We start from the raw sequence: 26513 nt of genomic DNA on the forward strand, positions 1-26513 counted from the left end.
CTTGTAATGCGGCTGATGAAAAAGATGGATAAAAGACAATACAAGGAAAAGTCCGTCCATCCATTTTCTATCCCTGTTTTGTCCAATTCCAGCTGATCCTGGCTTGGTCTTCCTCCTGCGCACGAAATTAGTTAAACTTCTTCCGTGTCGGAATTGAACGGCCTCGGAATTTCACGGGTCCGATGCGACCAGGCTAAATGTTTTATTGGCGTGAAAAAACGAAACAAAAAAATCCATTAATTAGACGCAACATTGTTTAAGCCGCAGTGTTCAGTGCGGAAAGGACGGTAATAAAAAAACTGAACCATCCGCATTGTAATTTTACTGGCAATTTGGATGAAACAAGTGTTTGATCTGCACAAAACAAACCTGCCGAAAGTATCAAAGAAGAAATCCTGTCCTGTCTGGGGAAGCATTAAAACTGGAGCAGCACTTCCATATGATGCGCTGGTGCGTTTCCTTTCCACGTGCAAATATTCTTCCACCGGCGACTTTGAGACTAACCCTCCTCCCTGCACCCTCGCTGAAATAAATGTGAAAATCTGCGTCGTCAGGCAAACAAACAGAAACCGAAGCGAGCTTATGCCGCGCCGAAATGATGAAAAACGTCGGAAGTAATATAGAATGAATGTGATTTGTGGTCTCCAAAGATCATTTCTTTGACCCGGGTTGTAAAATTGGCTCGAATGAGTCCATAAGCAGTTCGGTCGAACCGCTTTTAATATGTCCCGAATGTTTTTTTAATATAAGGTCGGCGGAGTAAAATACAGCTGGCCATCTAAAAGCATTCATTCTTGTTAGATAAGCTTTCACAGAAGCCACATAATCAGTTTTAATTCAAAGTATGTTTTCCTTTTAAAAACGTGGATCTCCGGCCACCGGACCGCAGAACACCGTCTGCTTTTTTTCCTGAAAAACAGGGCTGTAGATGAAAAATACCTTGGGGTAATTGTCTGTCCGTGAAAGTCACCCGGACCGTTCCTTTGCGCTTTCAACGTAAGCGGTGATTAAACGCAAACGTTCTCCTGGATACTCAGAGTTTATTTAATGTGACACCATACAGTGCCATATCTGAAGCACTCATGCTAAACAGAGACATTTCCCAGCATTAAGACACACAAAAGGGCTTTCATGAGGACTGTAGGAAACTAGTCCTGCTGTAACTTACCACACACTCCGTCACATGGCTCCGCGAGTGTGTGTGTGTGTGTGTGTGTGTGTGTGTGTCTAGAGTTACCATGTTTCAATGTATACCACATGTAGTGAGCATGTATTGGCTGATATATTTTCAGTATGGGGAGAGACAGGCGGAAGCCACAGCCAAGAAATGTTGAAATTCAATAATATGTACTTTAAATAAATTTAAACACAAAGCGGTTGCCATGGCTGTGAGCTACGAGCGCCCAGGTGATTTTTTTCCGTCGCTCCAATGACACGGCGGGTAACTTCTCGCCCTCGTCCGTCTTTGAGTGAGGTTTACCGACCGTTTCACGAGACGTCGGGTTTTGGTAACGCAACAGCTACCGGGTGAACGCGACTTGAAAATAATCTGTAAAACAACACCAAAAAAGCCTGGCGGGCCAACAAGCGTGCACGATCCACACAAACGCGCAATCTACGTTGTTAGCCTTGATGAACGGGAAGCGACAAACTGCCTCACGCACCACGAACGAAGACACAATCGTCCTTGCTTTTTCGTGCATACGGCGGACCCTCACTTTTCGCGGGAGTAAAGTTCCAAGCCCCCCCCCGTGAAAAGTGAATTTCCATGATAATTTTGATGGTATTTACAGAAACATTAACCCTCAATGATCCTCACTCAACCCTTTAACAACCCCCTGTTATCGACCAACCATCCACTGGATTGAGCTTCCCACACTCCTGTGGAGTACACCAAACACTTTGGATCAATGTAACGTACAATAAACATTGAAATACATTAAAAAAGGTCCGGTAAATGAGTAGAATTAAAGTGGAACTAAGTGGACAGTATCCATGCTTACGCGAAACCGCAGTGAAGTGGATCAGGACATGTATGCTGGGCACAACCTACAATTAGATCAGCTGCTTCTCACTATTAACCAATCAACATGAGGAACGGAACAACATGCTCAATCAGCCAATGGCGTACGGATCTACTTAGCCAATCTTATTCCGTATGAGATCTGGCGTGGGTGCGACGGTAGGAGCGAGAGTTGGCGTATCCTTGCTGGGTATCCTTGTTCAGCAAAGGGGATCTCCTATTTTTAGTTTAATTTGACTCTATTTTTTTTTTACCCTTTTTTTCTTCTTAGGCTAGAATATGACTCTTTTATCATGAAAATACTGCAAAAAAAAAAAAAAAAAAATCTAAACAACGATAAGTCGCGAGAACCAAGAGAAGGTGCGAAAGCAGAACTGCAAAGTAGCGGTTCCTCCTTTTTCCCCCTGAAATGCAGAATCGAATAAAACTCACCTGTTCTTGCGTCATGCTGTGCAGCTGCGTATGCCAGGAGGCGGAGTCGGAGCGGTGGTAGGCGGGGGGAGGGGCGAAGTCCTTCAATATCACAGGGTCTCGCTCCTGACACAGGGAGGTCAGGTGGCTGATGTACACCTTCAGTTTATTGCGGTTCTGATTGAGGTCCAGGAGAGGAGAAAGAATCTGAGGGAAGGAAGAGACGGGAGATTTGTGAAAATATGCCAGAGGCCGGACCGCAAAAGGGGGACGCCGTCCGCGGTATCTGTTGTTGTCGCTGCAACGGGAGTTACATGAATATCTGAGATACTGACTCATCTGAGGGGTGACGAGGAGGATGAGGTTTCCTGCACTTATTTTAGATATCCGTTCGAGCTCGTGTGTCAAACTCAAGGAGCGCGGGCCAAATGTGGCCCGCCACGCCATTTTTTCTGGCCCGCAAGAACGCCTTAAAAGTAAAATTGTCTTAAAGTAAATAAATCCAACGGGGGCATTGACTATAAACTACATTTCCTGCAAATCATGCCGATCATGTTACCTGTGAAGTGACGGCGTCCCGCCATTAGATGGCAGCGTCAAAGTCAAGGTCAACTTTCTCGTCCAAACTGCCATACATTCACAGATACAGAGCATTGAAACACTCTAAGACCCGCCGTGCTAAAGTACAAAAAAATGACAAATAATTTGTCACAGAGAACAACGAACAATGAAAAGCTATGCTGAGGTAGAAATGATCGGGTTTGATTTTTAACAAGCAGAAACAAGCAGAAATGAGAAATATAAATGATCCCTAAATGTCCAGGAAGAGAAAAGTTGATGCAGATGGGAGCCCATTTCAAGACAGATGGGAAGGCCAATACAAATTTGTGCTTCAAGGAGAAAAAAGCAGGATGTCTTTTGCGTTATGAGGCAGCGACGGTTGCCAAAGAGTACAATCTACATTTAGACACCAATCATGGAGCTAAGTATGCTAAAGTTAGCCTTCCAGAAAAACAACAAGAATTAAAAGCCTAAAACTACGATGGCAGCAGAACATGTAAGAATGTGAACGCTAGCTTTGTAGCAGAGAAACTAGTAAACATAATTTGTTGCAAACATCTATGTAAATTTATATGTAATATTTTGGATTTGAGTGATAAATTCAGTTCTCAAACATGAAGGAGTCATTACATTACATTACATTTGGTTACATGCGGTTACATTTATAGTGTTACCGTTACATGCTACGTAGCATTACATAGCATTACGTTACATAGCTTTATGCCGATGTGGCCCTCGATGAAATGAGTTTGACGCCCTTGCGTTAAAGGACACATACAAAGATTGTGAAACAATTACGACAAAGGCTCTCCAAAAGTCTCTCTAATTAAAGGTAGAGTCTGTATTTCATTCTGCAGACGTGTTGTTCTGATCCGCCGCCCGACCCGAGTGACCGCAAATAAACCCTCCGGTGTTTCCTCATAACTCCGGCTCTGTAAATTGGAGATAAATAAAACGCAGCGAGGCAGAGTTCGGCCGGCCAGGCAGCAGCGAGGTACGCCCAGAAAACAAGCCCAGAGCATCGGGAGGTGTTTGCTGCGTTTTCCCGATTATAATAACGAAGACTTTGGAAGCCTTTTGGACGGACGGAAAGGGACGAAGGCGAGGAAACGCTTCGGCAGCATCTCCAGCGAAAGGACAACACGCGCCATCGATTTGCCACAACCGGTACGCTAAATCTGTAGCCCAGACATGTCAAACTCAGGCCCGCGGGCCAATTTTGGCCCGCACTACAATTATATTTGGCCCGCGAGATGATTTCAAATATGTATTACATCTGACCCGCCGGCCCGTTATACAGCGCACGTACCGCTAAAGGTGCTAAACATTGAACGCGTCAAGCGTTGTGTATGTGCGACATCAGCGACAGAGCGCACGTCCGCGCTGAGGCGCAGAGCGTCGCGCAAGGGTGGCGTTTGACGCCTTGACGCCCGATTTAAAACATTTTTAATTCGAGCGTCAAAACGCTGTGACGACATCTACGCGCGGCCAATAGGAGAGCAGCTGGTGCTGGGGGCGGGAGTTCCCGATGTGGAGCAGGAAGCTAAGCTTAGCTGCTGCTAAGCGATAGAAGGGGCGCTGCCGTCCGCGACTCTTTTCGCTCGTGTCTTAAAAACACGAACGGAAGGGAAATGGAGCGGGCTCGATGCGTGGCAATCGTCCCGCAATCGCGGCAGCATTTTTCTACGAGTGCCGGAACCGTCTGTTTTGATTGCCGAAAATGCCGCGGCATTGGCGATACTCGGGGCTCGAAGTGTCGGCATTTTATGTGGCCGTTTTTAATTTTTTTATTATTTAATTATGATTATTATTTCACCAGTATTATACCAGTCCTTCTTGTCAGTTTTAACAATTTACGCACTGTGATGAAAAGATTTAGGTTACAATTAAAATGAATAAAGTTAAAGATATAGAAGCCTGATATTTTTTTCAGTTTTTGTTTTTATTATTTTCTTAAACCTGTTCTGGTTTCAATATTTAAGCAAAAATTCAATTGTAATATATTAGGATGGTTAATACAGTAGTTTACTGTATCTTAAAGATAATAAAACATAAATAAATTGATAAAAAAAAATTGGTCTGGCCCTCGACAATGTTCTTTTTTTAAATTTTGGCCCTCGGTGAATTTGAGTTTGACACCCCTGCTCTAACCGAACACGCCATCGAGGTCTTGACTTAACTTGATCCAAAGGTCAATTCGAGTGTATTCTTTGTGAATAAGTGATAAACTTTGCCGAAACCGGTTAACGTTAACTCATTGCGTGACCTCATCGTTGCGCTTCTTTCTTCCTTTCGCAACGTTAATCTGACAAAACCGCGACGCGTTTCTCCAGAAATCAGCCGGAGCATTTTCCTGGTCGGGTTTACAAATGATTCAGTCGCTCGAATATTTGGAGCTGCAATTATTGCGCCACATATTTGAGAATCAAATATAATCAGTTTTACACAAACACATGCCAGAACATCTGCAACACATGTGCGAGGTTGTGGATGCCATGGCTGCCATTTTTGAGTTAAGTGCACATTATAATTGATATACCTCTTTAAAAACAATGAAATAAAACTCAATCATTTAAGTTTAACTATGACATAGTTTGGCGTCCAGTGATGCAAAAAACGGGACGGAGACCGCAGCTGCAACCGTGCGATCATCATTCATCATCACCGTGCACAAAATCTGCTAAAATACAATTTCCCCCATCTGACCGGCGTATATCAAACTTCACATTTGCTGCAATCATCACTGTCTGTTTTAGATTCGGGGTGAAAATGAAAAAAAAAAAAAGAAAAAAAGAAGAGTTTCGCCGTGTTATTTTTATAGCTTTGACCGAACGGTGCAGGCGAGCGCAGGGAAAGCGGCCTAAGAGGGGCTGCAAAGTCCTGCTTCGGTGTGGATAATCCGGATGCAGTCTTCGCATGCCTCCTGCTTATCATCACTCAACGCACAACACACACACACACACACACACACACACACGATTCAACGATGGCATAATTTCATTGAAGTGCGTTCACTTATTTCTCTCTCGCTTCGATCGGTTTTCCCCGTTAATCATTTGCTTACGAGCGTCCCGAATTAATTCCCCGTGTTTTCTCCTGCTTTATTTTGATCCCTGTTATCTAAGATGGAGTTTCGTGCCCACAGGTTCTTCCTGCAGTCCGAGGCGGGAAGCGCTTCCCCCGCGCTCTTTTCCGCATCCACTCGCCACATTCAAAAGACGAGGACAAATTCCTTGCCCGTAAAGAACATCGCGGTTATTTATACCACATTTAATCAGCGGATCTGTCATTTTCTCCTCCGGAATTTCACAACATGGCGCGAGTGTGCTTTTTGTTTTTGAAAGGGTTTCCCGTGGGTCAAAACACGCCTGCATGTATGTTTAATAAACCCATCTGGTTTGGGTTGATACTTACGGGATAATCTTTTCTTCCGCCGTAAGAGCGTGGTTATACTTTCTACCGGCGGATATTCCCCCCCCCCCCCCCCCCTCAGCGTTCGCCTTCCTTTCCGCATCCCATCCAGCGCGAGGCGCCGCACAGCCTCCGCCAGATCAAACGCCGTCGGCGAGCTCAAAGCGAACCGTGATTATTCAAAGGGTATTTTTCATCGAGGAGATGGGCAGGTGCGTCGATCTTCCATCCAACTTGCCCTCCTTCCTCCAAGCCAACGACTTCCCGCGGAAAACAACGAATTATGCCAATAAATGCGCCTTAATTTGCCGGCTGATGGTTCTTGACGCCAACCAAAAGTGCGATTACGCCGACTTTAGAAGAGAGATCGGCCATTTTGAATCGATTTGAAGTGAGCGGGAACCACATTTACATCTTTCACTTTAATCTCTGCTATATTAACACGCTGTCGTCGCATTTTTATTTAAAGGCGCCCATTGAATGACGTCGATGTCAAACCAGGAAATGTTTTAGTGCGACAATACGGGGCTTCCTGACAGCGAGACAAAAAAAAAAAATAGTACGGCAGATTTGAATCATGGGTCGCATATGAATAAAGATTTCTTTATTCGCAATTGATTTTTTTTTTGTTTTAAATTTCCATTCATTCGCTGACTTCATTTGTTTGGGAGTCGACGTGAACAAATCAAATCAGGGCCTTCGGTGGCGGCGCAAAAAAAAAAAAAAAAAAGAAAAAAAAGAAACAATTTTCATGCTGCTTTCTAGCAGCATCCCTGCAGCAATGAGAGCTGACAGTAAATCACAGTAACTGTCACCTCTCATTCTGAGTCCTTAACTTATTTACTGCAAACCCAAAAAGCAGGTGCTCGTGCACACATGCACGCACACACACACACACACACACGCCCTATACACATTAGTTACAAGCCTGGACACATGCAGCTTTCTTTTCCACATTGCAGCATGGAAAAGGAACTTCATCTGCACAGCTATGATTGTAAATAACATTATCAACATTATTTGCTTTTATTCCCGATTAGAAAAGACAGGATCATTTATGTCTTAACAAACATTTGCAGGGCGGTCAAACAAGGATTAGAAAGTGACGGCCGCAACGATCCTCCTCACTCCTCGGTATTTCAAAACACCTCTTCCTGTACATTGTGATATCTTGCGCTAGCGTTGCAACGCGGCTATCCGTCCAAGGCTGTTGTGTAAGAGAACTACCAGTGAACTCATCGCTACGCATTTGGCTTCGCTTCCCTGAACACACATTGAACATGTGTGCAACAGCTGTTTTCACACTTTCTGCTCCAGACTATTCTGTCAGAAAGTTGAGAAAAAAAAAATAAAAAAAAATCCCGGGCCGTGCTTTCCAGACCTGCGGCGGAAACACCGATACGAGATGCAGGAGACGGAGGGAAGGAAGGGGCTGAGGGGAACGATGGCGGCGGAAGACGGACTTTTTCGGGGGAAATAACAACACAGGTGCTTCGGCTCTTTCTCAAGCGACTTAAGGACCGACTGAAAACGGAATCTCGAAACACTAATATTATATCCACTGTGCTTGTTGAGAAGCTCCGCGCGCCTTTGGATTTACTGATTTTATTAAGAACTACAATTGGTGTATACATGCATATTTTTATTGTATTACATTGGCAGCTATTGCAAACACACGCAGTGTGTATTTAATGAGGCCTCATTGCCTTACGCTGCCGTACCGCACCATGAAACAATCCCAGAGGAAAAATAATTTTATAAGTCAATGTGCATATGTGTGTGTGTGTGTGTGTGTGTGTGTTTGTGCCTCTTTATTGGCCTCCCATGCCTGCCTACTACACTCTGTGCAAAGAAACAACTCCAAAGAGAGACATTCAGCGAGCCTCGCTCACTGGCAGCATTTCTCAAAATGTTCTGTGGTCCCATTATGTGGTGGAATGAGATTTTTTTTTCTCCCTCCAAAGACACATATGATACATGCATGGATGCACACAAGCACACACACACACACACACACACACACACACACACACACACACACACACACACAACCAGGCGCAGCATCAATGCAGCGTGGATGTTCTGGGTGGAAATCTCCGATTTAGAAACACACACTAACTTATAATCGGTTACTAATGCAGCAACCATATCATTCTGAGGAATAACTTATGTGTGTGTGTGTGTGTGTGTGTGTGTGTGTGTGTGTGTATTTCGATGTTTGCCAAATCCAGAGGTCAATGATGAAGCAAAAAAAAAAAAAAAAAAAAAAAGGGCCTTTTGCTTCACTCTCAGATTTTAATCTTATTTATTTTCCCTTATTGTTAATATAAACTGGACAAACGCCTAAACCTCACTGGGTTTATATAATTATGTGGTTATTATTCTGATAGATAGGCTGTGTTTATTGAGGTGGTTTCCAGCGGATCGCGCAGATGGCAGCTCCTGGTTTCAGACTGAAACGGGTCACACCCATAAATATCGGTGTGACTGAAGGGGAAAAAAAAAAAAAAAAAAAAAAAAAAGCGGTCCTGCATTCGGACCGCAAAAGAAAAATACGACGGAATATTGATTTTAACATCTTACGAGCCAAAAATCTGTTAAACACTCGAATTACCCGTCCGGCTTGTGTCAATAAATTATGACTTATGGAGCAAATGAAGCTCTGTAGCGCTTAGCGGAGGTCCACGGTGACAACGGGCGCAGCTTATCTTCCCGATGAGTCGAGCCTACGGAGAAAACATTACATGCCGAGTCACCTGAAGTATTCAAGCGTGCTCAAAGTGCTGAGTCAGCGTTTGTTATAAACACCCTGAGCCTGGTTTCAGATCAGACCCCCCTCAGTTTGCTGTGGAGTCGAGAGTCAAACCCGTGTTTTTAGGTATCTTGGGAGAACGTCTGTCCGCCTTGCAATGTTCACGTTCGACGCTTTTGCGTCGTTTTTTTTTTTTTTTTTTTTTTTTTGGAGTAACGCGGATATTAAACAGAAAAGACCGGAACGTCACGTGGAGTCCACAGAGCAGGTGCATCCACGGACCTCCGCTGAGAAATATTTCAACTTTTGCTTTTCTGGACAATGTAGATGGTGCTATACCTGCGAAATCAAAAAAAAAAAAAAATCAAAATGACATATTGAATATGCCATTTTGTTGGAGCCTCTGTCAAATTTACAAATGCATCAATAAAAGCCCGTTTGAGCCAAGGACTGGCTTTGTATCAGCGGGTTTCTGAGCAACCTTCTGCTCCGCATCAGCGACGTCGGGGGGTTTCAAATCCAATGCTAGCTATTAAAGTGAAAAAAAGAGTAATAATAAAAAAATTAAAAAATATAAAAGAAAAAAAAATGGGAATCCAACACATTAAAGTAAATCCAAAATCGAAAGCAAAAATTTAAAGAAGGGGTTTCACTTTTAAGAGGTCATGATGTTGCTTTTTTTTTTTGTTTTTACTTTCATTGTTTATTTATTTTGTGTATTTCTATCCAAACAAAGTCAAAGCATTTCTTGTCACATGCGCAGTGCAGAAATAAACTGATGGATATAAACCGACGAGAAATTATGATAGTCGACATTTTATAAATATTATGAATATGAACAGTGTGGTCGTGCAATAAGACATTTCGGGTCAAACAGTGTTCCTGGGTGTGAAGTAAGGCGCCTTAAATATTAGTATTGTTATTATTATTATGGCGGAAAGATCCGGAGAGACTGGCCGACACTATTTCACAAGGACGCGCACGTCAAAAACCTTATAGCCTCACCGCTGGAGTTCTGAACTTATAGAAATAAACATATGCACCTCTTCCTTGTCCTTTCTCATCCGAGCATCCCGAACCACAGAAACGCACTAAAATCCAAAAGGCTGTTAAAAAACAAAACAAATAAAACAAAAAAAAAAACAAAAAAAAAACAACAGCCGTGCGCGAGCGGGGCGATCGCTCTCCTGAGATTCTCTGCTGCAGTTCTTCAAGAAACCTTTCAGTCGCTGCCTGCAGGACAGAATCCACTTGTAGGGAGAAACACAAGCGCGCACTGTTCAGATGTAATGTGCTATGGCAAATTACCCACCTTACACACCAGGAGGAGAGTGTGTGTGTGTGTGTGTGTGTGTGTGTGTGTGTGGACGGCGTGGCCCCGCCCCTTTCAGCACCGAGGTGCCGCTGCTGATTAGTAACCGGGGTCAAACTCACATCCGTCGACTGTTTCGGGCCTCGAGCATCACGGCGGAAAATCCAAGCGCGTCCACCGAGACGGTTTTTCGATATTTTTTAGGAAACGCGTCGGGGACTCTTGACATCGTTATACACCGGGTCACAAATGGAGTGGGATGGAAAGGCAGGCGAGAAGTGTGTGTGTGTGTGTGTGTGGCGGGAAAATAGTCGGGATCACCATCAAGACGAGTTGACACCAAATATAAGACGCAGACGGGATCACGAAGGTGACATTCCAAAAAGACACTTATGGAGAAATGAAAGTGGAGATGAGATGTTGCAAGAGATGAGATGCGATTTGATTTCTTTCTCTGGTTCTCTTTCCAGCGCCTCCGGTTCTTGCACAGCACGGGGCCAAAATAATGATTTCCATGCATTTCCAACAATAATTCTAGTGTGGGACAAAAAAAAAAGAACAGCTGGATTTTGATGAAAGAATAGAAGGAGAATGAACGGACGGGGAAAAGGAGCGACGGCGTCTCGACGCCGGATGAAACGGTCGGCGCAAAGCGATCCACATCAAGAAGACGCTCACCCGTTTGTACAAAATGGTGAACCGGGGGAAGAGAAAGAGGGCGAGGGATCGGTTAGGCCCAAATACCCTCCTCGTCGTCCTATTTCAGTCCGGTCCAACCGCAGCGTGAGGTTCGGAGAAAGCCAAGAGTTAGTCGGGTAAAGCAGAAGATCGTACACAAACACATTAGGTGACGTAATATTGGAGACGTGCCTTTTAAAATACAAACCGGTGGTCATTTTGGTAAGAAAACAAAAAATAAATAATCACATGTTACACCCAGAAATGAAGTTGCTAATGAATAAAACTGGAAGTGAAACACGGCCAAATGTTCTCATCCACCGCGGAGTCGTGATCTCAGCGCAAACGTATGCGAGATAAGGCGGCGTCTGGAGGAGGAATCTCACCTGATCCGGGGAGGGCTTGTGATTGTTGGGCAGCTCCGAGTTCGGAGACGAGACCTTCAGGTGGTCGTCCTCGTAATTGTCAGCCATCAATTTCATCCTGTTTTGAGTCTGAGAGAGAGAGAGGGAGGGAGTGGGTTCATATTTCACGGGTAAAAAAAAACTTTTTAAACTGTGTCTGCAACGAGCATTCGGCCTGAAGAAGCAGAAGAAGCGTGTGAATTAACCGTGGGCTTCACCTCTACCAGCAAACAAACTCTGATCACATGCATATACTTTATTTTCCGCGCTATAAGGCGCACCTAAAAGCCTTTCATTTTCTCGAAAACCGACAGTGCTTGTTTTAAGCCGGTGCGCCTTATGGACTATCGGCCAGAATCAAAGGAAAGGTGTACAAGACAGTGGGGAGACCAGCGATGATGTTTGGACTAGAAACTGTTCCAATGACCAAAAAGACAGCAGGCAGAACTAGAGGTTGCAGAGATGAAGATGGTGAGGTTCTCTTTGGGAGTGACCAGGATGGAGAGGATCAGGAATGAGTCTATTAGAGGAACGGCACATGTTAGATGTTTTGGAGAGAAGGTCAGAGAAGCCAGACTGAGATGGTTGGGTCATGGACAGAGGAGGGATGGAGAATATATTGGTAGACGGATGCTGGAATTGGAGCTGCCAGGCAAGAGGTCTGGAGGAAGACCAAAGAGAAGATTTATGGACGTTGTGAGAGAAGATATGAAGGTAGTTGGTGTGAGAGAGGAGGATCCAGAGAATAGGGTTAGATGGAGAAAGTGGACTCGCTGTGGCGACACCTGAAGGGAAAAGCCAAAAGAAGAAGAAGAAGATTGAGCCGCAAGAGGTCTCGCAACTACGGGAAGCAGCCGCCGACTCCATTTTCTCCCGTAGAAGAAGTAGCGTGCGGTGCATGCCGGGGTATATGGCTGCGCGAAGCGTGCATTTTCATTTAATATCCATTTTCATTTCCGCATGTGTGTGTTAAAGACCCCAAAACGGCATTAACGAATCAATGGTGCGGAAGTGGAGGAGGCAACAAGATGACCTGCACCGAGTAAAGACGACGAAACGGAGTTTCCGAGGAAACAAAGCAAGATGGCTACGGTTGGAGGTCAAACTTCAACAGTGGGTTATTGAACAGAGAGCGGCAACTAGAAGTGTCACCACAGTTACTATTAGAATGAAGGCAACAGCGCTAGCTAGCGACACAAGAACATCAATGAATTTAGAGGCGGTCCTTCTTGGTGCTTTCGTTTATGCAACTCTTTGAACTGTGACAAATAAAGTTGGAAATACATTGTTTTCAACAAAGCCGGCGCAAATAATGCTAAGAGTGACCGGTACGTACGGTACCGTATTCTGAATGCACTCACTTGTTTTGGGAGTGAACGGAGTCGTCAGAATGTTGGTTTGTATTCTATTAATAAAGTTGGACTGATTTATCTGACTGTTTTGTTGACATTCACTTTAGCGCAGCTCCATTTAGCGGATGCATAACGCAACCCCAGCCACTATTGTAGCTTCTATTCTATGCGCCTTATAATCCAGTGCGCCTTATAGTGCGGAAAATACGGTAACTGAATGCTTGTATGTGCACGTGGAACTGGAACGGTATTATTATAACCGTGTCTATTTAACACACTCAAGAACAGTTGTTGTTTCAAAATTCTTTCAAAATTCCCAAAATGCAACGGACGCAGATAAGAGCAGGTGTGTGAGATTGTTCACACACACCTGACAGGTTTCAAACAAATACAGAGATGGCTGTTTTAGACGTGCGCGCGCGTGATCACCGGTGCAAGGAGTTAAAGGTCTGTACTGAAGCGATCCGACGTGAAAATGCATCTGAGTTACCCAAATAAAACCTGAATCCTTTGTTTCCGTGCCATGTTTTGATTCGGTTTTCCGTTCGATTTTCATCCACCGCAGGGTAGTTTGTTCGCTCGCGCCGGTCGGCTCGAAAATAGCTTCTCGCTGCACGGAGGCCCCGGTGCAGCTCTCCGCTACAAAGATCCAAGTTGGGCAAAAAAAAAAAAAAAATGGGTGTAATAGTTTTGGCCGGGGATCCTGCTGACAAACTAAGAAAAATATGATTTTTAGAGGCGATTTAATCTGCGGGTGAGCCCGACGTTCAAAACACAAACATCCAACATGGAGCTCAAACCCACAACCCAAAGATCGGACCGTTTGCCCTCCGCCGCGCCGGCTCGACGGGCCGCGAACGACTGTTTGCTTTCTACACACTCCCGCTCCGCAAGCGCAACGATGTGCGGCCCTTCGTCTTCCCGTTCCCCCTCTTTTGTCATCGTGCTGCTCGCTACTTACAGCTAACATCTAAACCCGACAGGAGACTCTCGGAAAAGGGGGTCGAGGCCGTCCATCTATTTCCATTTCAAATCCCCCATGCCTCTCGCTCAAACAGAAATATATGAATGCCAACTTCCATATGTTTTGTTTGAAAGCTAAATGAAAGACCGCCTTTTCGGCATATGTGTGTGTGTGTGTGTGTGTGTGTGTGTGTGTGGGAGATAGCGGCGAAAGAAAAATGTGTTTCACTTTGTGGACGTTCCTCAGGGGGGAAGAGGGCCTCCTCTGGTGTGCAAACTCACTCATTATTCATTTCCTAGTATTCAAAATGACACGTCTAAAATAAACGCGCGGCTGTATTTAAAACAAACACGGAAGGTAAATTGTTAATTTCGGATTATAGACTCCACACCATCCGCCGACGGCCGTCACGTGATATTTATTTATCGGTGGGTCCCGACTGGTCCGCTCCTCTCCGCACCCGAACGTCCAGGATTTTATCTTTATTTTTTAAGCTTGTATAAAGACGTTAGAGCGCTCGCTGACTGTCAGCTAGGATTTTCCCGGCTGCTGTGATACCGCCTCCCCCCCTTTAGAGGTAAACATTGATTTATTTCGTTATTTCTAAGCAGATTTCAAGGTAGAGCTTCTTAAAAAAAAAAAGGACATGAATTCTAAGTGTAAAACTCCCCGGCACAGACACAGCTTTTTATCCCCGTCTTCTCTCCCTCTTGACTTTTGAGCTTCTTACCGTGCCCTTGGATCCATGACTAATTCTCTGTCTCCCGTTTCCACATCTTTCCCCGCCGCCACCCTCCCCTTTTTCTTCTTCTTCTTCTTGTTTGTTTGTCGGCTTCCGTTTTGATCGCGACTTTTTTTCTCTTTTGCCGCTTCCATTTTGTACTCTTTTCAACAACCCTATGATATCCGAGACGCGCGCCGAACACAAAGGTTCAACTTTGGTGAACTTCGGCTCCTCGGCGCCGGAGATTTCAAAATGGGAGAAACGCTCGTGTCTTGTAATCCCTCGGCACCTTGAAAAGCTGGTAACGCGCCGTCTCGGGAGGGCGTCTAATACAGCGGGGAGACATCAAGGACCACTCCAAACCCGACGGAAGTCTACCGCTCCATTGAGATGCCTTCAAGGAGACTCCGAGAGGGTCAATTTTTAAGGCGGCCTCCACGTATCCCGGTCGGCGTCTCGAAAAACCCATTGATGTGTCTGACACTTCTGCGAGTAACGAGGCCGACTGAAGTGGAGACGGGAACGCGTTTGAGTCTCGGAAGCGTCCTTGTTCTGCTATCTTTGTAAAACTAGCAAAGAGAGAGTTGAACAATAACATTGTGACTTTATGTTCAGAATCCCCGCCTTCGTTTTTACTCATTCTTCGACTTTTCTGAGAAAGGTTAAGAGCGTTGAGCCCGAAGCCGAGACGATCGGGCAGCGGACGACTCCTTACTATTTAATGTGTTTTTTTTTTTGTTTTTTTTCCAAGGAAAAAAACAAGAATAAGAAGATTAAAAAAGCGATCGTACAAGACTGTCGAGGGTTATTATTTGAAAAGTGAATGAAAAGATACGACTCGCAAACTCAATTCCTCGATCGACTCCAGGTATTGATTATTTCACTTCGAACTCGGCGCTGCGCGTGTCGGAATCGGAATCAGAAAACGTTATTGATCCCCGAGGGGGGAAATTGCTTTGTGTTGAAAGCAGCTTCTGCTCACAGAGTAAAGTGGAGAAGAATCAAAATAGAACTCTGTATAAAAAAAATAAATAAATAAAATAGCGGATAATAAAAATGAAATGTAAAAATCATAAGAAATACATAAAAATAAAGTTGAAGGTATGTCAAAAAATACGTACATATTTATTTGTTGCACGTGAAGCCGAAACAACCGCATATCAATTCTTTTTACGATCTGACAAGTTGGATGTGGAAGTTCTGGGTCATTCCGGTCAAAATCTGAACCGTCGGAACTCCATCTCGTCACTTTTCATCTCTGCCGAGGAAATCCGGCCCAGTTCCGAGGATCCGACGAGCTAAGAAGGCGCGGCTGAGATGCTAAATCGAGGTAAAAGCGAGTTATAAACAACCTCCGGCCGCGGCGGAGAATCTTTGCGACGCGGCTGAAACGAGGACGATAAATGTCCGTCGGACGCCGACGTGATACATCCGCCTTCGACGAAACATGAAAATAAAGAGAACATTTATAGATTTCAACTTCCAGGGGCGACACTCGGGAGTCGCAGCGGCGATTTATCAAGTTGTCTTAAAAAGGCATCGCTTTTCAGGGATAATCACCTCCTCGCCGCTGGACGGGAAAAAAAAAAGACGTTTCGGGACGGAAGCCTTTTTAATGCGCAGAAATTCCAGAAAATACAGGGACGGTTTGCCAACCTTTGCTGACGGAGCAGCATCAAACCGTGACCGCTCAGACACGATCTGAATTACGCTCGGAATAATTTCCCCTTAAACACGTCGGCGCCCATTTTCTATACATAAGACTGCGATCACGCCGAGCCCATTTCAACCTATTATCTAGTTCGGTTTCTCGTCACATCCGACGTTTTGACCAAAACCGAGGTTACATAACCCCGACTGCGAACGGACGAGGGAGGAGGGCAAATTACCGAGCTTTTATTTCCGCCGTGGCCGTTCTTACCCCCCCGTTCTCTTTAATTGGCAGAAATGTTGACCTCAACCGTCCTGTTTCTGTGCCAGCTCTCTCTTCCCCACTTAATCTAATCATCGCACCATTATTTCACCCCCTCCTCCACCTCGCTCGCCCTCTCCTGCAGGTCTGACGACAGACAGAACCAGAAACAAATGAACGTGGATCGCGGTCGGGGCGGGTTGGGTGAGCCGAACTGCTGAGTCATGGTTGGGAAGAAATAATTCATTGCGATAAGGCTGCGGGCAGGGAATAACAGATTAGATTATTGTATTATCTTTCTTCCCGCGGTGCAAGAACCTCGTTGATATCTGTGCAATTATCGATAAAGACGCTGAGTCATACCTGGACGAGAACTATTTCATCACGATAAAAAAACAAGATTAGCCCTTCTCCTCCTCCTCCTCCCCCCCCGTCAAAGCGCAAGAGATGTCGATAAGTGGAAAATTGCAAATGACAACGAAAATGACGGAGTCGCGCGCCGAGGAGAATTATGTCACCGTGATTACGTCTCTGCAGAATAAGAGATTAAAGTTACATTTTCCACTTCTGTCGGCGAAAGGAGAAGAAAACAAACTGGGACGACGAGCTGCTTTTATATCTGCGTTAAAAAAGGTAAATATTCGTCCGGAACGCCGTCTCAAACTCCGACGAGATGAAAGCGAAGCCTTCTTTTTTATTTAATTTCGGAAATTCCCCGTTCTTTAAGATTACACGGGGTTATCCCTTCCCTTAGCTCTTGTCTTTCTGCATTCTATCTTTTCCCGGGTTGCAAATTGCAAAGAATAAGATTTCCTCGACGATCCGGACGGTTAAATAAATAAATGAGGTGAAGCCTCGGATCGTTTGGCGCCCAAAGAACCATTTGGAGTCGTTTCCTCACAGCAAAGGAAACACCGGGAGCCACACAACACTTTGAAATTTAAAATGAATTAAAACGGCATATAACTTTATTTTTTGGGGGGGTTTTGTGCTGCGTAGAAACAAAATAAGTGTTGCTTTTTTTTTTTTTTTTTTAAATCAACGAACATCTGCAGAGAAAATGAAATGCATGGGGTTGAGTGCGCCGGTTACTTTTAAGCAAAATATACAATGTCTATTTGAGTCCTTCTTATATCTATGAAAAAAAAAAAAGAAAAAAAAAAGCTAAACTTAAATTATCCAGCAAACCAGCAATGCCGTCCTCTCTCTATGTGCTGTTGTGTCGACAAAAATATTGACACATTTAATTTAGATGTTCCAAAATCACCATATTCTTCAAAATTTAAAAATACATTAAATAAAATGATTGAACTAAAATAAAATACTAATCGTTATTTTCCGAAGCCACAGGGAGCGTCAGTGCAATCAAAGAGCCGCGGGGTTGCCGACCCATGCCTTCACCACAGAGGTGGCCACACACACACACACACACACACACACACACGACCTGTAAAATGTTCACCACATGCATTTACTGTGACAGCGCTCCACATCCAACCCTCCCTGCTCTTTCTGCTCTGTTTTTCTGTTTCATAAAATATTACAATCTCCGTCCTGTTTTTCCCTCAACAAAGTCGTAACTCAAGACCCGATTTTTTATTTTTTATTTTTCATTTTTTTTTTTGGGGGGGGTCCGCAGGTCTCCATCGCCGCAGAACACGGGGTTGAAGCCAAAGAGGGGTCGGATTGTGGGAAAAAGTGAAGGAGAAGCGAGCGAGGAAAGCTGACGTTGCCTTGATCTACGGCCTCCTGCCTTCTTTGCACCTGAGAGGGTTAGAGGGCAAAATGCAGGAAACTCTTTCAGGGTTAAGTGTGTGTGCAAGTACTGTACACACACACACACACACACACACACACACACACATCCCTCGGTGTTCTCTTGCAGCATATCAGATGTTTCTGATAAACGGGGTGGTTGTCGGGAAACGTGTCCGCCTGGAGGAACCGACGCTTGCGATATCCACGGACAAATTTACCGATTCAAAAAAAACAACAACAAACAAATAAACAAAAACAGAGAAAAGCGCGGGGAAGGAAGGAAGGAGTTAATAACCCGACGATCCGGCGGTGCGATGATAGCGGAGCCCCCGAAAATGAACGATGATACGCGTCTGTAACTTCATCACCCTCCAAACAGCCCCCGCTGTTAATTCAATTATTGCCTTTTGTTTTCTTTAATACTTGCGTCGAGGGGACATATTTTTCATCTAAATCAGAATCCGGTGCAGGAGGGGTGGCAGGTCTATTTTTCCAAAGAGCTGAAGGGTAATGAATCAGACTGGTTAATACGTTTTAATTGGATCCTCTGGTTCCGTAGCTGTGCGGCATGGGTTACCATGTTGGTCTAACCCCAAATTCACACCGGACTGGAGACGTGGGCAGGGTGGAGGAGATTCGGAAAGCGCCGTTTTTTTTTTGATTTCACGCCGACGGCGCGTCAAAAAAGGTGCGGAAAATGTAAAAGTATTACCGTAAAACATCAGCTTTTTGCGTTCGTCATGGACGCTCATCTCGTCTCACCGTTTTCTTTTCCACCCGTCAGCTCGGATACTGTGCGCGCATGCCTATGTGTGTGTGTGTGTGTGTGTGTGTGTCAGAGAGACACTTCATCAAGCTAAAAATACAATGCCAGCCTCAGCTCATACATACGCACACAAACACACACAGACGGGAATATTGAGGAAATCTCAGCCGCGATCCATCACGGAGGGACCGAGAATTATGATACCGCTGAGAGAGAGACGGACAGACGGCGAGGGGAGAAAAGCCGCTCACACACACACACACACACACACACACACACACACACACACACACACACACGCGCGCGGGCTGACAGTCGAGTCTGTGTTGAACCACCTTCCAGACCCCGAGGTGTCATAAAAGACTTCAATCGCGGGGCGATGCGAGCTAAAACGACTTCATTTGACTTAGTCAGTCTTTTATTCTTCTGAATTTCCCTCCTTCGCTGCCACAAAATACATCTTATCTATTGACGCAGGCTCCAGAGAGAAAACCCGACTGCTGTTGCACAACAGCTTAGCTTTACAATGCGGTTTTGGTGTGGCGGACGTGCAGAGAGAGAAAAAAAATTAAAAAAAAAATGATCGCACGGCGGAAGAGCATTCACTTACCGCGCAGGCATTAAAATGACTACAGCAGAAAGAGGAGTTGAATGCATGCAGGGGGAAAAAAAAACAATGAAATATGATTTGTTCGGGCTTCTCCCTTTTCTTGCTAATGTGGAGCGTTGGCAGCGGGAGGGGGAAGCTGACATGAGGCCCAAAAGGATGACAAGTTTGACAAAAATGACGATGATGAAAAGGGAAAAAAAAATAAATTCCCACAGAGAATTTGAGGCGGGATGAGACTTGTTATTGAACCGGACCGCATCTCGGCCTGAAGGAGAACCGAGGATGTTGGAGACCAACGTGACGCGCTGCTTGGTACTCGTGGCCACGTATCTTCTTCTTGTTATTCTTCTCCTTTCGGCTTTTCCCGTCACGTTGAGTCAATGTGGAGACATTGAATCCACCTTCTCCATCTAACACTATTCTCTGGATCCTCCTCTCTCACACCAACTACCTTCATATCCTCTCTCTCTATGTCCATCCATCTTCTCCTTGGTCTTCCTCTGGACTTCCTTCCTACCAATATCTTGGCTCTCCCTCCTTTGTCCATGACCCATCCATCTCAGTCTGGCTCCTCTGACCTTCTCTCTAAAACATCTACCATGTGCCGTCAATCTGATTGACTCGTTCCTGATCCTCTCCATCCTGGTCGCTCCCAAAGAGAACCTCAGCATCTTCATCTCTGCAACCTCCAGCTCTGCCTCCTGTCTTTTGGTCATTGTTACTGTTTACAGAGCATCTCACCACTGTCTCTTCCACCTTTCTTCACATTCTGGCTGATAGTCTTCTATCTGTGTCTTTTCTCCACCCATTCCAACCTGCTCGAACCCATCTCTTCACCTCTTTTCCACACTCTGGACTGTTGACCCCGAGTACCTGAAATCCCCCAACTTCTTGATCTCCACTCCCTGTAGCCTCAGCGTTCCACCTAAGTTCCTCTCATTCACACACATATATTCTGTCTTGCTGCAACTAACCTTCATTCCTCTCCTTTCCAGAGCATACCTCCACGTCTCGATTTTCCTCCACCTGTTCCCTGCTCTCACTACAGATCACAATATCGTCTGCAAACATCATGGTCCATGGAGATTCCTACCTAACCTCATCAGTCCATCACCACTGCAAACAAGAAGGGGCTCAAAGCTGATCCCTGATGAAGTCCCACCTCCACCTCTTAGCTTCTCTGTTACCCGTACAGTACATCTCACCATTGTCTCACAGCGAGCATACAAGTCCTGCACCAGTCTATCATACTTCTGCCACTCCAGACTTCTTCATACAGTTACTCGAAAAATGCATCACTCTTTAATAACGGATTTATGACGTACAGCGCACGCCATCCCCGACGAGTCAGTGAAATCCAATACAGGCGTTGACCCCACAGCGAGTATACATGTCCTTATTCGTAGCCACGTATGAAAAGAATCCAAAAATAGAAAACAGATTGGCATAAATGTCAGAGTGTCCCTTATTCGATAAACAGCAGACACACCTCATCAGCTGATCTGAATCATCTGTGAGCCTTCAACTGCAGTTATGCGTTGCCACGGCGACTGCTTATATAGTCTACCGAACAAGAGATTGATTCAGCGAAGATCGTTTCCCGCAACCGCTTTCTTTTTCTTTTCTTTTCTTTTTTTTCTAATACAAGAGGATGGTGAAAATAACGAGTTTGAAACGCGAAAGAGGAACGAAAGACGTCCAGGAGCGCAGAGCGTGCACCTCGTGAAGACAACGGTGACCTCACTTCGCACCCCGTGACCCAGATGTGCACCGACACCCGGCGGGGTTTTCCCCCCGTTCGGCTCCTAAATCGAGCGCCATGAAAATCCATCGGGCGGTTTCCCTTCTCTGGTTCGAAGGAAAACTTGTGAGATATCCTTTTTTAAATAGCATTTCAAAGCGCTTCGTGGCTGCAAGACAAACAAGCAGAGGCGAACACGGCGATGAAGAGAGGGAAAGAAGGGAAAGGAGAGAGGGGGGAATCCGCCAAACTCCCAGCGGGCTCATCCGTGGAGGGGTTAGTTAAATTCACTGGACCCGCGAGGACGGGATTTCTGTAAATAGGTCTCTGTGAGGAACCACAGAGGCGTTTGGTCCAGCTCACACCTCGTCCAACGCCTGCTAAAACATCTCCATGAGCTTGGACTTGAATCCCCAGGATTCGAACCTGTCACGGCGCACGAGTGTGGAAATGCACATCTGGACTTGCTTCCCTTGTTTGTTTTTTTTTCTGCTCTCCTTGTCATTGTGCCCCGCTGTGCTTCCTCTGATAATTCCACGTTTTCTTTTCCCCCCGTCTGCTTCGCTTTAACCCAGACGGCCGGGCATCGACGCCGCCGATGCGTCATCGCTTTACCGAAAACAGTAGTGGATGCTTGTACGCGAGCGGTAAATCCGCATTTGCTGGAATGGTATTAAGAGAAGCGGGGGGTCAAAGGTCAGCCTCTACCACTGTCTGCAGAGGAGAAACATCCGATATCTAAACACTGAAGGGGACCTTTATCTCGTGAACATGCATCTCACTAACGCCGTTCTCCATCTCGTCGTTTTCCGACACTTGAAAAACTAAACAAGAGGCTTTCCCGGTGTTTCATTTTGGATGTGTGTGTGTGTGTGTGTGTGTGTGTGTTGGCCTGCTGGATCCTACCTGCTGTTTGAGTTGTTGAACCAGACTATCCTTCTCTCTCTTCAGAGCGGCCACTTCCTCCTGGGTTTTCTTCTTTTTGGATGAGGAAAGCTCCAGCAGGGCGATGTTGGCATCTTTCTCGCTGATGGCTGCCAGGAGGGCCTCCTGTCTGAAACAAGAAATATCCAATATTTAATGAAATGATAATTTTAGGAGATATACCGAGAATTCCGTGAGAACTGCGGCTTTTCCAACCATGTGGCTAATTTATGGAAATTTATAAGGTAATTACAGTAGTGTCCGTCCGCCAACGCCGTCACAACGGACATATGAAAGTGTTTCGACAAACCCGCTAACATTTACGATAATTCTTCAGATCAGCCATTTTGCTCTTTTTACACGTGCCGCCATCATGAAAGTTGAAATTACCACATGTGATGATATACATGTACTCGTAAATGCAGGTGTATATAACTTCCATATCTTATTTTTAATAGATTTTTACATTCATTATTTTGATTTATTTCTTTTGCTTTTTACTGTTCTTTTCATTTTATTATTTGCCTTTTTTTTTTTTTTTTATAATCGGGTTCTTTTCTGATTTTTTATTTTATTTTATTCATTTTTGGACTCTGTAGCAGGAACTGCTTTCGACAAAAAAAGCAAAAAGCATTTGCGTTATGTACCGGTAGTTGTAGATGTTACCCTCATTTATTTAATATCGTCATTTATTTAATATTCAATATCGCATCTTTCAATGGGGACGGCTGCGGCTTATAGACAACGGCGGCTTTTTTATGTACAATTTCTTTTTCTTGTAAAAATGATTAGGTGCGGCCTACATATATACACACTTTATGGCCAAAAGTATTCGCCCGCCTTCCTTGAATCGCACATGAACTTCAGTGACATCCCATTCCTAATCCTTATTCATAGTATGATGTGGCTCCACCCTTTGCAGCTAGAACAGCCTCATCTCTTCTGTCCACCAGGTTTAGGAATTTTTGACCATTCTTCCAGAAGCTGATGTTTGACAAGAAGGCCTGGCTCTCAGGCTGCGCTCTAACTCATCCCAAAGGTGATCTATGGGGTTGAGGTCAGGACTCTGTGCGGGCCAGTCAAGTTCATCCACACCAGACTCTGTCCTCCAGGTCTTTATGGATCTTGCTTTGTGCACTGGTACACAGTCATGTTGGAGAAGAAAAGGTCCAGCTCCAAACTGTCCCACAAAGTTGGAAGTGTCCAAAACGTCTCGGTATGCTGAAGCTTTCAGAGTTCCTTTCACTGGAACTACCGTCATTTCTGGACTTTTTTCACGTAAACAACGATGCGGCTAATATATGGACTTTTTTGAGTGGGTGACGCTAACGAGCTTCACGCCGCTAAAACGTTTATCCTCGTCACATCGGACCGATTAAATTACCGGGGAAATTCTGGGTCCATTGGAGAAGACGACTTTGACGGTTTTGGCGCGCAGGAGGAAGCCCGAGGTAGCGATCGGCTAGCCGGTGCGGCTTATATTGAGGTGCGCTTAATAGTCCGGAAATTACGGTAAGGGGCCAAGCCCAGCTCCTGAAGGACAACCCCGCACCGTAATCCCCTTCCACCAAACTCCAATCAGACAAGTCCCGTTCTCCAGGCAACCACCAAACCCCGATTGCCAGATGGAGAAGCGCGATTTGTCACTCCAGAGAAAGCGTCTCCACCGCTCTAGAGTCCAGTATCGGCGTGCTTTCCGCCGCCGCATCCAACACTGCATTGCACTCGGTGCCGCCTGGCTTGGAAGCAGATGCTCGGCTGTGGAAACCCATTCTATGAAGCTCTCTGCGCGCCGTTCTTAAGCTCATCTGAAGGACACGTGGAGTTTGGAGGTCTGAAGCCGTTGACTCTGCAGAAAGTTGGCCACCTCTTTGCACTCTGCGATTTTACACACCTGTGGCCATGAAAGTGATTGGAACATCTGATTCCCATTATTTGGATGGGTGAGCCAATACTTTTGGCCAAATTGTGTAGGTGTGCTCTGTAGTCTGGAATTTACAGCACTTTGGTGATTTCGTTAGATCCCGTGAAAGGTACGCTCTGGAGCGTTGTGTCGATGCAACGCTAACGAACATAAATAACGAACCGTAAACAAAAGTTTTACAAACAGACTGTCGCGTCACACAACATGTTCACATCGAATCAAACGTTGCGTAGCGAACAATCTATAAAAACGCGTGTAAATATCACGGAGAGCAGAAATCACAGTTTTACGGCTTTTTTTTCTCCCTCCTGTGAGATCAAACGTTGGTCCGGTCTGAGAAGCTCATCCCAGATGTGGCCGCTAAACGCCGGCCGAGAACAGGCTCGTCCAAAGGCATTCAAGATATAGAGCTGGAAATGAATCACGATAAAGAGCTAGATATGTAAGCCGCAACTCCCTTTCAGTTTTCATCACCGTCGATACTTTATTTTGTTTTTGTCCGTTTCGGACAGCTGTCTCTATAAATAGTCCTCCGAGACTATAGATTATCCCGAGCACCGAGATCTCTGTTCGCGGAGGAAAAAAAAAACACGGTCGAATAATCAGGTGTCGCTTCTCCGCCACTCGCTGACGCCGGTGAAATTCAAAATCTAAAATTCCTGTTCTTTGGCGTTCAGGAATCGCACCATTCTATCTCCTTGTATCTCATCTCATAAACTCCTAAAAACACATTTTACAAATACAAAAGAAGTGTTTGAATGCGCGTTTCTCTTGACAACCTCTTAGTACTCACGGAGCTCACGGGTCTGCGGCGCATTATTGTATTTAAGATTAATGACGCTTTCACCAAGGCTCTGGTAACACACATTTGGCAATAGCTAGTACATTAAGGCTCTTCATCATTTGGCTTGCGGGTGACCCACATAGACGCTCGTATCCGCCGCTCCCTTCGGAGTGTGTGCCGGCCTCTATCTCTGCCTCGACACAGGGAGAGGCAAACAGATAGTATTCCATGTGGTTTGGAAGTCAACAAGCTGTATTGCAGCTGCCCTGGGCCGCAGCCAGCTCAGGAACCCGAGGCCCAGATACCTCGGGAGTCTGAACCGCATATATATAGGAGAGAGGCACCCGCGATTCCGGATAAAAAGCGGCTTAAACCCGAGTAATCCGTTTAACCTAACCCGTATCCGCTCTTGTTTTTTTTTTTTTTTGTTTCAATCCGAGTTGATGTTAAAAGTAATCCCTAACACGCCGTAACATGGCATGATTTTTCAATTTCTATCCCAATTGGAAAGAATTCCCGGAACTCAACGGCAGGAACGCCGTCGGGTCCGAGCGCGTTTATGTTGCGCGTTAAGAGTCCGCGGCTCCTTCGAAAGCATTTTACATTCGGACGACGGAGGTATACGAGGTGCTAACGTGATAATACACTCCGCACATGGAGACACCGATGGCGTCAGGAATGATCGGGGCCTCGGTAGCTTAACGCCGCGACGGCCTCTGCAGGGAGGAGGAACCAAAGCGGCGAGCGCGCTCGCGCTGCCCACGCCGTCCCTGCAGCCGCACCCGGGTCCAGGATTATAGCAAATGATGAAGATGAACTGACATGAAGGATCGCAAAAGCCAAGATGCAGTTTCCTGATTTTTGTGAAATGCAACTCAATTCACAGGATATGTTGTCTTTTCTTATCCTTGACGTTGTTGTTGTTGTTGTTCTCTCTGCTGTCTGTTTATTTGTGGATGTCTTTGCAATCTTTTAAGATGAGATTAACTATATTGATTCCTTTTGTCACAGCAGTGTAACGGTTATAATGTCAACAAAAAAAAGTAAAATAAAAATGAATATAAATTTAAATAGAGAGACAGAAGATAGCAAGATATCCACCGATAAATAGAGAGCGGCAGCAAAAACACCAGGGATAATAATGGACATTACATTACATTACATTCCAGTCATTTAGCAGACGCTTTTATCCAAAGCGACTTACTAAAATTGCAATTCAATAATCGAAAATCCAAAGTACCAGTCGTCGTTATTCAGAAGTCACCACTCTGCCAAATAATCATCTCAAAACCATATACATACATACATTCATTTCTCCAGATTTTTTTTTGTTATTTTTTGGGAGGGGGGGCTAAGTGCGATCAGTGGGGTAGTGTTTGGTGACGAGGACAACATAAACAAACAGTGAAGGTGAAAAATACACAACCAGAGCTAAACGACAACATAAATAGAGTGAAAACAGCAATGAATAAAATAAATAAACAAAAACAGACAGGATGAGT

At 45.1% G+C, this 26513-nt stretch overlaps 1 protein-coding gene across 12 annotated transcripts in view; it reads right to left on the reverse strand.

The window, feature by feature from the left end:
* The window catches only part of LOC147234312 (ELKS/Rab6-interacting/CAST family member 1-like), a 135380-nt gene that overhangs the window by 18201 nt on the left and 90666 nt on the right, over window positions 1–26513 (reverse strand). For 8 of the 12 annotated variants that reach the window (XM_086147209.1, XM_086147213.1, XM_086147210.1 and 5 more), the window contains 3 exons: window positions 22286–22433; window positions 11535–11642; window positions 2456–2641 (listed from right to left, as the gene is read on the reverse strand). In XM_086147209.1, coding sequence (XP_086003335.1) covers window positions 2456–2641; window positions 11535–11642; window positions 22286–22433 — 442 coding nt within the window. Of the gene's footprint in view, window positions 1–2455; window positions 2642–11148; window positions 11228–11534; window positions 11643–22285; window positions 22434–26513 lie in introns of all 12 variants that reach the window. The other 4 variants (XR_015106187.1, XR_015106189.1, XR_015106188.1 and 1 more) reach the window with 1 other exon arrangement.

Source organism: Fistularia commersonii, chromosome 5 (assembly GCF_037954325.1).
Source record: "Fistularia commersonii isolate RoL2024-O1a breed Wild chromosome 5, RoL_Fcom_v1.0, whole genome shotgun sequence".
Classification (NCBI taxonomy): Eukaryota; Metazoa; Chordata; class Actinopteri; order Syngnathiformes; family Fistulariidae; genus Fistularia; species Fistularia commersonii.